Raw genomic sequence first — 12,172 nt, forward strand, 5'->3', positions numbered from 1 at the left:
ATTATGTCCAAGCCATAAAAAGAAGAACAATAATCTATTTCTTATGTCATGTTAGTGATTTCTACATATTATACAAGTTAATGAAATCAATATGCATATTAGGAAAGCAAAGCAATAAATTACTCTGTCTGCAGAGAGAAAGCAACGTTTCACCTTATTTTTTCAGTATCTACAGCAGACAGCTCAGGTCCCAAAGGTCCCTGACCTGCAGTCAGGGGGGGCAGAGCTGCAGCTGATGGGAACCCCCAGTGACACGTGGCATTCTCGCCTGCCGCGGGCAAGCTGTCCCCTTCCCAAAGGGTGGGGAGCCCTGGGGGCTGTGCGTTGGCCCCGCTGCGCTGGCCAATTCGCTGGCCACCTCGCCTCGGAGGAAAGCAGCCAGCCCTGTGCCTGCTCACGTCGCTACCATGCTGGGGTGAGCGGGAGGCACCAGGGACCTGCTGCTGGCAGTTGGTGGAATCCGCTGCTAGGGATCAGTAGCCCAAGTCAAGACCTGATGAGTTTTGCCTCTGATAACATCTCAAAACAGCCTGACAAACCGCTTACTTTACATTTTCACAGCTAAATTCAGAATTTCTTTGAAATTAGAAAGATTCAATTCAAATGTTGAATATTTTTTTTAGAATTTTGGAAGGCAGATGTACAGGGAATATTACAAAATCTGTGTGTACATGGAAAAAAAATTTATATTCCAAGACAGGCTCTAGGAAGATGTGGAGATGGTCTCACTGCCTCCGTGCCCCCCACCAAGGGATGGTGTGCACTGGTGGGAGGAAGAGCGCGGTGCCTCCATGCCTGCTGCTGCGGCCATGCTGCCCACGCTGCACAGGTCCCGTGCTGGGGGGTGGGACACAGGCTGCAGGAGCTTTGTGGGATTCATCAGGTTGGTGGGATCAGAGGGTCACCTGCTCCCAAGAGTCAGAGGGAAACATCCGATGAGGAGATTAAAACGCAGGGAGCCTGAGATGATAATAATCCCTTTCTCTTCTGAGCTCTTTTTGTACATTTTGGCTGCAAGTGCAGCTCAGCTAGTTTCCTGACTACTAATGGTTACAAATTACATTGAGGTAGCGGGGTTCATTATCGCCAAGGAGTCCCCAGTGCTTTACGGGCTCATCTGCACATCATGGACAATCATCCCCCAACCCCCCACCCCACCCCGACGATGCTCAGCGAGGTCCTGGTGGCTCAGAGCAGCATCACACCGTCCAGGTAGGAGGGTACCCAGACTGGGGGGGATGGGACACAGGGGCACAGCCCACCCTGAGTGCCAGACCCCAGCTGGGCAGTGTCAGCAATTCGCAGCGGGTTTTGCGGAGCTAGCTGGGGGGGGATGCCGCGAGCCTCCGCTTTATTTGCCTTCAAGGCCCTGGGATTTGGACTTGGACGGTGGGTTGTTATCACGTAGGAGCTATTTTGGAGCTGATGGGCTGGTTCCAATGGATTGTACTTCAGTGGCATGAGAGTGGAATAAAATTATGATTGTTATTATTAACGTTATCGTTATTATTGCACACTTGGTTTTATAGAAGCTCTCTATTAAGACTTGTCTGAACTTCATTCTCATGCCGTTTGTTTTAATTGCTTTTGGAAACAGAAACAAATTTCCTTCCCTCTGTTATAAACAGCCCAAGGGAAAATAAACATGTTGCTGTGTCCCTCATGCCACGCTCTATCAGTATGCACTTCTAATAAAGGTGATTAATTTATTTAACGCTGTAGTGGATATAAGCTTTGGCAAATATTTAAACAAAACACTGTTCAAACCAACCCGGTAAACAACTTTTTTGAGTATGTTCCTCTTTCTTTTTTCCTATCCTGTAAAGCTGACAAATTACTTATGAAAGCCAAGTACAATAACTATTCTCAACAAAGAACTGTAGAAAAGAAATGATGGAAAATGCTGAAATTTTCAGATTGTCGGTCATTTACAGAAACCGTTTAGAGAAAGCGTTCCTCCAGGCACATGAAGGAAGGGTGCGGGGGGCGTGGAGTGTTAAATCTGCGTAAGGATGGGCTTGCCCATTAGGACCATACTGTAGCACTGCAGATGCCACCTCGCCTGCATGACTACCTGTGAGGGTGAATTGTCTTTTGCTCCCATATTTTTCTCTCAATTGATCAAACTTAAGTAGAGCAATGTAACAGACTGCTTTCTGAACAGAAAATGAGGCTTCGCTGAAATGTAAATCTTTTTTCAAAATGTTTAGTCTTGCCTTGTATTTCATCAGCAAATAAAAAATTATCATTTTTCTTATTTATTGTGATAACACAACTCTTTGGCTTTGATTTTGATTTATTTTGACTCCCAGAAAATTATTAAAGACTAAAGCACATTTAACACTTGAAAGGGCACGGGCAACTCTTTATTTTGAAATTTGTAAATGGGGAATTGGTCCCAAATCACTCAAAATATTGAACTGGAAAATCAGACTGTCATGTGGGTTCTGGAAAATCCGTTCTGTGGCCTCACAGTTGCTTGGCCATCACTTAGCAATAACTCTTCAGCCACACCAGGTACCCACAGGGGTTTCTGTCCATGGCCCCCGCACTGCACTGGTGCTCTGTGCCCGCCGCCGGTGTCGGGCAGCACCAGGGATCCCATACCAGATCCCGTACCAGGCTGTATCTTGCATTAACACCGCGCTGCGTGTTGCACAGTTGCACTTACAGCCCTGTTGGTGCTGCCTCCTGCCAAGGGAGGGATTCCACCTTCAGGGCAATCCCCCAGGCTTCTCGCTCAGTCCCTGTCTCTGCAGCAGGGCACTTGGATAAAACTATAGAAAGCAGATTAGATTTGATTGTCTCCTGTATTTAATTTCTACAAATAGTCTATATACTTCGTCCTAAATGGGAAAGTATTCCTTTAAAAGCATTTTAAGAAACAATGACAGATGACTGTAAAGTGCTTTTCATTTTGGACTCCTGTACAAAATTTATTTGGGAGTTTAACTCAACTTTAATCCTTGCTTATTATCTTGCTCTTTATGCATTTCTTTAATCCGTATACTGCATAAATGTTTACTCACTGCTATATTTAATTTTTCTTCTGACCTTCACAGTTGCCATGTGGGATGGGTGAAAGATTGTAGTTGTTGAGATGGAGAGTAGCTTTGCAACGGATTTAATCTGCACTCAAAGCTCAGTGTAGCAGATATTAAAAGCTAAATCTGCTCGTAGTTCAGAATCTTTAGAGGTATCACAAGAAGTACATACACAAAATAAACATTTTTTCATTCTCATTAAATATTAACTTTCCATTGTGATTATGCATAGATATTCTAATCATAATTAATAAAATCCACGGATTTTAGTGATCTGAATGTAATGATCCCTATCAGTCAGTAAAGAGCAGAAAAGTTAGCAGCATACTGATATACCAGGAATCATTATTGGCCTCAAACTGTGAGAGTCCAGAAATAATACAGAAGCCAATTTCTATCGTGGGAAAGAAGATCTTCCCATGAAGTCATAGATAAAAATAAAATCTACAGGTTTTCATGAGTTCTAGATCATATTGCATCATTTCTGTAGTTTTACAGAATGATATTATACAGCAATACTACACTTCGGTATTGACTAGTGCATTATTTTACTTTATGTATGGCTTGCATTGATCTATTTTCTAATTCTATTTTGGAAGTGCATAAATGATGCGACCTGCTCAGTGCCATTGTAATAAGACTTACAGACATCTTCTGCTAGATTTTATTTGACTTCCCTGCTATAAAACCTAGATTAAAGAAGAGCCCAGTCAATTAGAAAATGAACAAAGCATGTACTTAAGAGAAAATCACTTAATCTGCACTCTGTAAGTCTGGAGAAAATTCTCCGTCTTCTACCATGTCACAGTTCAAATCAAAGGACTGTGGAATTCCTGATGATAAGCCTCAAAAAGAAACAAAAGTGTGCAGACTTCTTCTGGATCAGACCTTCCTGTCTTCAGCAAAATCTGGAAAGTGTTTGTCCACTGGGATTTTGTGTCCCTCAAGGCGAGGACGGTGGGGTCTGTGTTCTGTGCAACGCTGAGTGCGAAAACACAGTGGGTATAAAACTGGGACAGGCACACAGTGCTGCAGGTGCAGAGCTGCCGGGGGGGGGTTCCTCCTTCTCCGTAGTCAAAGCTCAGTGGTAGTTCTGTAATACTTCATCTAACGGGGCACGAGGAAAAAGACTTAACCGAGATGCAGACATGAAAGATAAAGGGAGAGAGGAAAGTGCTGCCCCGGGCGCGTGGCGATGACATCGGGGTGTTTGCAGCGCGGCGGGGAAGCACGGTGCCCCGTGTCTGCCTGCTGTGGGAAACCGTCATGGGGCAGGGTGCTGGGCAGGGGTCCTTGCACCGGGGCATCTGTCTCCCTAGCACAAATGCAATAGATCGTACATGTTTATAACCATAGTCTCATGTATAGTATAAAAGCTATTATAAAATACTGCACATTTAAAAACCAGATTGAGCCCTTGCATATTTGGGATAGAACGTGCAGGGGTGTGAAGTGCTACCAGCAGAGACTGTGCACTGGGGTCCTGTAGGCTCCAGCCAGCTGCAGGAGGAGAACTGATGGAGTCCACCTACCTTTTGGCTGAAAATGTCTCACTCTGGGATTCATCAGAAGGAGTATGGAATGCTATTTGGAGGAGCCCATTTCTTCTGTGTGCGGGGGAATGCCAAAAGTTGTGGTACCCTGTCTGTGCCACCATATCAGAAAATCTGTAAAAAAGAAGAAATGTGGCAGGGCTGTGCCGTGAGGGTGTTGCATTGCCCCTCGCCCCTGCATGGAGGGGAACAGGTACCCCTGGGGGCTGGTAGCTGCTCCTGGGGAGTGTGTTTGTGTGTGCTTTTGAGGGGAGGGGTTTGCCTTCTGAGATTTGTACCGGTTTTAGAAAGATGCATTTGATTGCACGTTAGCGGTTCTGCAGAAGCAAAGGCTGGGGCACGACAGGCACGGCACTTCTGGGACGCACAGCTTCTCCACCAGCATCCCTTGCAGAACGCTCCGCTGCAGCTCAGGCCCTGGGCAGCGTGTGTTGTGCTCAGACAGTGCGGTGCAGCAGAGCTGCGTGCCTCGGGCAGGAGGGGCTCTGAAATGCGCTGCCCCCACCGTGGTTTGCAAACTCCGGTGCACGTTGCTGTTTGCCCATTCGCAGTTAGAAATGCATAATCATTTGCACAGATGGATTGGTCAACAAATTAATTCCAGTCCAAAAGAAATGGTCAGTTAAGCTGCTGAAAACAACATCTTCTCTCCCCCTGCTGTGTTTATTGCTTAATTATGAAATTATAATTAGGGAAAAAATGAAATTATCATAGCAGACAGAGAGGTGGGGATGCAGCCCAGCAGTTGGATGAAGAACTGAAGGGTACTGGGGATTCTGGAAAAGAGGCTGTATAATACTTCTCTTTCACCAAAAAAAATCACTCTTTATTGAAAAGCAAGTGTGCAAAGTGTCAGCAAAGGCAATGTGAGTGCAAAGCTACACTTGCAACACCTGGGAGGGGTGAAGCAGGTGGTTCCTTCGATTCTGGTGATAAAATCTTTCTTGCCACACTCCTAGATGTAACACTTCTGTACTTAAAATCCAATTCCTCTCACATGTTTTATTGGGACTGGCTATATTCTGTAGATAAGACAGGACTGATTACATTATAATCTGAAAAGAAAGTTGGTCACTGTTTGATTTAATAAATGTTACTATAAAAAAATGTATTTACTAACTTGTCACCACCTTTATCTGGGAAAAAAAAATCAGAAAATCAGAGCTGTATGTCCAGCCACATATGTTATAATCTTGATACTATGTAGATTTGGACATTTCAGTTGGGGGGGGGTGGGGGGTGGGGTGGGCAGTAAGACAGCCCATATTTTAAGAAACAAGATGAGTGCATTTATGCTGAGGCTCCAGAATTTCTACATGGTAATTCTGAATTGTGATGAAAACAAGACATCCTTTCCCACATTCAAAAAAGCAACAGCAACTACAAAAGCAGCTCTACCCTACAGTCATTCCCACTACACTATTAAGCTTTATTATGCTGCATCATTTATGTACATGTGAATGTAACTAAGAATATAATCCCAGTCCTTGAAAATGAGAAATGAGACCCTGCAATGAACTATAGACTCAATGTCAATTGCTTGCAGAATAATGGCACACATAATTCTGGACTCCAGGAAGAAGTAGGAGCCAGAGACTCAGTTCCTATCAGCATCAATCAGTCAGGCTTCAGAGGGAGCAGATCTGAGCAGACAAAACAGCTCCTCCAAATATGCAGGTGAAAAAGCAGGATGGTGGGGAAGCTGATGGGGGAAAATCTTACCGGAGCTGCCATGAGGTAGGGCAGAGGGTGACGCTGGACAGCAGGCAGGTCACTTCTGCGGCAGAGCCCTGAGGACACTACCCTTCTCCCACTGGGGACACAAGGTTTTTTTCCACAGGATATGCAATTTTAAAGGGGAAACTAAGAGGAGGTTCCCATAGTACTGCTCAGGAGGCTGTCACAGGTGGACATGCAATGGGACCGAGAGAAGCCTCCAGGTATTGACATTGCTGTAGTAGCATACATAACTGGGTTTTTTTAACCACGCAGGAGATGCATGCAGTTAGCCATCCTCAGCCCTTCGGTGCCTCCTGCCCCCTCCCTCCCCCCAAGGCTGGCCACGGCAGGAGCTGGAGGGGCAATAGGAATGATGGTCTGTGTGATAATCACTGCACAGGGAAAGAAGAAACAAAGCTGAGCTAAAGTAGTGGGTTTACCTCTGTACACAGTGTCGGTAAGGCTCCTGCTAAGCTATTATGCCTTGTTCCACTGTCCACATTTCAGGACGATTCAGATATTCCTCAAAAGGGAGAACCAAATATTATCTAGGAAGCCTTACCAAAATTAAGCTTGTAGTGCCCAAATCATCTGCAGAGAAAGAGGTGATCTGTCACGTTGTATGGGTCCTTCGTCATAGGAAAGACACTTGATAGTAAGGGGGATTTTCAGTCTGGCAGACAAAAACATTATGAAGATCTGATTTCCAAAAGCTGAATTTAGTGGAATGCAATTTTGAACAAAGATGCTATTTCCCGGCGGTGAGGGGGTATGTATTCACTGAAAGTGTTTACCAGATGTGGCAGTGTGAGCATCACCTGGAGTCACCAGGATAAGACTAGACAGCTTTCTAAAACTCATACTTTAGTCAGGCTCCTGGGAAAATTCCTAGAGCCTGTGACTATCTAAGCTCAGACCAAATTATCCCAGTGACCCCCCCAGCCATATATTCCATAAATACGTTACTACAGTTGAATTCTGCTCATATCAATTTCTGTGCTCCATAACCATGGCTTACATGTAGAATTGCCAGGGGACGGTTTTCAGAGTGTTTGCCATTAGAACATATGGTTTTACCAAAATTAAAATATTTGACAAAATACTATCCGTCTGGGGTTTGAACACAGTAGGCAAAGCCAGAGGCAGGGAAGGTGAGCCCGACAGCCAGGGCCAGTGGCTGTCCCCAGACAGGGAGAGGGACCGACCTGGATCTGCAGGAGGAAATCCAGGGTGGGGGGCTGAGATTAGAGACAATGTGCTGCTTTTTGTGAGAAGCGGACACTTGGAAAGGAGGTGAACGATAAAGAGCAAATAAAATCCATGGAGAAAAGGCAATGGAGGACGAAGACAACGCTTGCTTTAGGCAGCACAGAGAAGGGTAGACCATGTTGATCTTTACCTTGGAAAAGCAAGCTCATCCATGTGAACTGAATGAAACCCCGTTCCTTCAGTCCTAGGTTCCTGCCCATGGCAGGGCTGTCAGTGTATTTTCTTTGGAAATTTGTGCTCTGTGAGATTGGATTACAACTGCACATATGGCCCAGCTTCTATGCTGGATCCTTATGCCACTCTGCTGACAGCATCTGCAGTAGCTGAGCTGAAGGACCAGCAACAGAGCATGCCAAGAGCTCCCCATTCCCCTGAAATTAATGTTCTTGTATTTCTAATCTGTTTTTACCAGTGGCACTAATTAAATAGGTATACTGAAAAGTGAGTGCATATTTCAGCCACCCAGTTTCTGGTGATGGATGCAGGGAGGAGACTGGACTAAACCTAATCCCGACCCTGGCACAGCCTGAGCACCAGGAGACCTCCTTTAGTTTGCTTTAGTCCGTACTGGCCACCCAGGTTCCATCACAGCAGCACAGCGGGCTCCAGCCACGTCCTCCGCTACAGTTATTGACAAGTTTAAGGCAAATAAGAATCACTTGGATAAAGAGCATTAGGTGTCAGGTGTGAAAAATCCCTCTGTGGTACTGCTTCAGTAATGCCAGAACATGAGCAAATCTCTCTTTTTTTCTAGCTTCAAAGGTGCAGAACCTCGAATAATAAGTTTAATGCTTTTGGAAATCTTACACTGTAACATTTACTTAATCTGGAAGATATTTCCACAGTTCCAAATAGATATTGCGTCAGTCAGTTGTATGTATTTACTTGTGAGAAGAACTGTTTTGAGTTATTTGATTCTTTTACTTGACTTTCTGGAAGTACTTTCATTCTTGAAGGATAAAGAAAGAAGTAGCTCAGATTTAGGAAGATAATTTAAAAATATTGTAGACTGAATAAAGCCACTACATATGCCCCATTACTCATGATATCCTGCTCTCAGATGGATTTCTGCGTTTCAGATAGAATGATCCCTCACCAGCTGTCTTTAGAAAGTATATTTATTTTTCATACCCTACACATAAATATGAATTCCTTTCAGATTTTTGTCTACTGCTGAGCTGAAACATTGATGATATTTAGCTTGGGCTGGGACAGGGAGTGGTGAGACCTCTATTACCAACGCCAACGTGCCTGTTCCAGGGCATGGGAGACCCCAAGGAAGGGGCATGGCATGGCATGGCACAGCTGGGGGGGGGCGGGGGGGGGATGCTGCCCACAGTCTCCTTTAGGATGGGAGGGACTCCTGCAGAAGGCAGTTGAGTAACGGGTTCATTGCAGGGCTTTGCAAAATGCATGCTCCCTTTCCGTGGAAATGGCTCTTCGTGCGTGTTGGCTCCGAGGGGTCTGTGAGAGCTGTGTGCCTGTCAGGTCGTGGCGCAGGAGGGAAGGGGGGTGTCACCTTTGTGGGTTGGACTGTGGCAAATGCAGGGGTGTACCTCTGCCAAGTGACTGTGTAAACCTGCTTGAGCTTCAGGGGTGGGTAATACCAACCTTCGCTGCTGTAGGAACTGGGGAAGGTTCAGCCTTCTCCGGACCTTCGTTTTCCCTAAAGACAATGTTTGCTAATTAAAAATATCCTACACAGGCTTTTAGTTTTCCTTGCTCACAAGTGCACAGCCACAGGCAAGCACTGAGGGTTTCCAGCTTTTTTAATTCTGTCTGACCCCAGCTCTTTTCTAGTATTGAAATACTTCCAGTTGCTGGAGCAAGGAAAGGGCTGGAGAGCATCTGCGCTCCCAGAGCACCCAAGACCAGTCTGTGCATACAAAAAAGCTCTGTACTTTTAAAGTACGTCGAAAGGACGCTAACAATGTGTTCCAGGTTGCAAATGTGTATGTGCAGGCTCAGATGGTGGGATTTTGGCCGTGGCAAATTGGAGCAAACCAGTGAGAAGGGGCTGTGGCACTCAGGAGGGTAAAGCTCCAGCTGGACAGAGACTTCGGTTAGGAAAATGGAAGATCATAAATATCATTTTCCCCTCATTTTATTGGCACCCACTTACCTTGCAGAGCACTTTGATTTTAAAGCAGTCGTTACAGAAGTTTCTGAAACACCCATGCACAACAGCTGTATCCTTTACAGATATTTGCAGAAAATTTGTTGGTTTTCATATAGAGAAGAGTGCTTTTGAGCAATGTCAATAGGGTATGCCTTGTTACCGCAATTATTTGAGTTCTATATCAAATGTAATAACACACCATGTAAAGAAATACATATTTCTTTAGAAAGACAGATTCATTCTGAAATCCAGAATTCCTGCCTTCATTGCCGGGTCCCTGAGTTCCTTTCCTCCATGTGCAACATTACAAGAAATAAAGTATTCCCTTAAGAGTAGGCCATTTAATGCCTTCCATCATTTTCCACCCATGTGGAACTCTGTTCTTGTATGCCCAGATAAATAAATAGCACAGAAAATGGAGTTTAAGGGAGAATTCTGCTGGTGAAAGGGAAGAAAAAAATCTAGCTTTTTTTTTTTCTTAGCTGTGTTGCTACTGCAAGGCTAAAAACAATACAAATCAACAGAAATAGATGTATTTTAGTCTTCTCCAATTACAGATATGACCCTCCAAGTACACATGGAATAGATGTAATAGGCATTTTTATTTTTAAAAGTGCAAGAAAAACTTAATTTCATCTTCTTTTCAAAATGTCACAAGCAAGCTCAGCCTTCTTTTAAACAAGAGCATCCATCGGTGGTGGTTTACTGGGGACTCAGTAACATAACCTGCTATGCACAAAACAGGGGAAATCGCTGCTTTCTTATTTGTAGCATTTTGCATCCATGGCTGAGCTTCTGCAGACGTGATGGAAATAGCTGTGGTCACACCTAAACAAGGGTTTGGGCACAGTTATATTTCAACAAGTGGATGTATTTTTATCACTGACAGCAGCTATCCCAACTCTCCTCAGCTCGCCGTGTCTGGTGGGATTGCACTGGTTCAGCAGCTTTCTGTTACAACTTTCTCCTTCTTTCATTGCAGTTTCTCCGAAGATATTTCGTATTTCAAGTGACATCGTTGTGAACGAAGGAAGCAATGTTACCCTGGTGTGCCTGGCCACGGGGAAGCCAGAGCCTTCCATTTCTTGGAGACACATCTCCCCATCTGGTAAGCACAGCTGTCTGTCACCGGTGCTTTCTGCAACATTCCACCGGTAACAGGTTTTGCATTTTCAGTTTTCAGAAGTGTGGCAGCATCACTCTGGTATGCCTTAAAAAGTGTGTGCCTAACTGGACTTTCAGAAAACAAAAGGTTCTTGAGATTTCAGCTGCGATCAGGGAAAACTATAACGCTACCATAACACAGGAGTGTAGAAATAAAGACACCTTAAATCTATTTTTAAGCCTGTTTTAACAGGCTGCAGACATTTATCAAACAATTCCAATTAAAATCAAAACAAGGAAACAATCAAGAGCACACAGGGCTCTCTAGAAGTAGGCATGAAAGTTAAAAACATTAACACATCATGCAACAGATTAAATTTAACGTAACTGCCATTGAACCAGTATCCCATGCTACAGCATGGCTTATTAGAATGGTTTTATCAAACAGTTTAATTCATATGTATGAAAAATTGCAAACAAAATGGCATCTAAAAGTATAGTTTCTGCGTAGTATTTCCATTTAGACTTTTAATTTCTCGTAACGTATTTGAAGTAAACATTTAGCTAACGCCACAGGCATCTCTACCCTGCCTGACTCGGTGCAGAGCCAGCACCACTGGCTCCCTGGAGCAAAGCAGGACCTGGCTCGCTCAGAGGTGGGGAGATCCCTGCTCCCTGTCTCAGAGCTGCTGGCCCTGGAAATCCCGGTGGGTTTTGTCTTTGTGGAAGGAGATACTCCCCGCTGCCCGCTGGCTGCTGCATGCCAGACTGGGATTGCACTGGTTCTTTCATAGGGACTCTACAATGATCATTGATTTTGCAGTGAAGGTCTTTCTGTTTGCTCACACAACTTTTATGAAATCCATGTAATTGCAGTGAAGAATGGTTTCATGGACTGTCACAGCTTGCTACAGTGCCTCATAATCCTGAGTAACAGCTTGCTTTACAAAGCAAGATCTGCAAAAAAAACCCCAACTTCTGACCTTTAAGACAATGACAATGAATTCTGCTTGAAGTGTCCATCAAGGGACTAGGAAAAAAAATTCACTTGTAGCAGAAAATGGATTTTAACTAAATGTCAAATAAAATTTTATTGGAAACCGTGGTGATACTTTAGAGTAATAGCTTAAAGCATTAGATTGTCTCCAGAAAGGAGCTGTTGCAATTTTCCTGGAGAGGAAAAAAGCAGAAAAGGAGAATTAGTGCACTCAGGCTGGAGAAGGGGTCTGAGGAGGAATCAGGTACTCCACATCTTGAATTCAGACAAAATTAGTGTGCAATCACAAGGGCTTTCGGTAAACCCACTGATTTTGTATCTTGACCAAAGGACCGAGAACAAGGACTGAGAGGAAAAATGCGATCAC

At 44.3% G+C, this 12,172-nt stretch overlaps 1 protein-coding gene across 2 annotated transcripts in view; it reads left to right on the forward strand.

Annotated features, from left to right (window-relative positions):
• Positions 1 to 12,172, forward strand: part of NEGR1 (neuronal growth regulator 1) — a 293,921-nt gene that overhangs the window by 175,061 nt on the left and 106,688 nt on the right. For both annotated transcript variants that reach the window (XM_037404657.1, XM_037404659.1), the window contains exon 3: positions 10,687 to 10,812. In XM_037404657.1, the coding sequence (XP_037260554.1) occupies positions 10,687 to 10,812 (126 nt within the window). The remainder of the gene's footprint in view (positions 1 to 10,686; positions 10,813 to 12,172) is intronic.

Source organism: Falco rusticolus, chromosome 11, assembly GCF_015220075.1.
Source record: "Falco rusticolus isolate bFalRus1 chromosome 11, bFalRus1.pri, whole genome shotgun sequence".
NCBI lineage: Eukaryota > Metazoa > Chordata > Aves > Falconiformes > Falconidae > Falco > Falco rusticolus.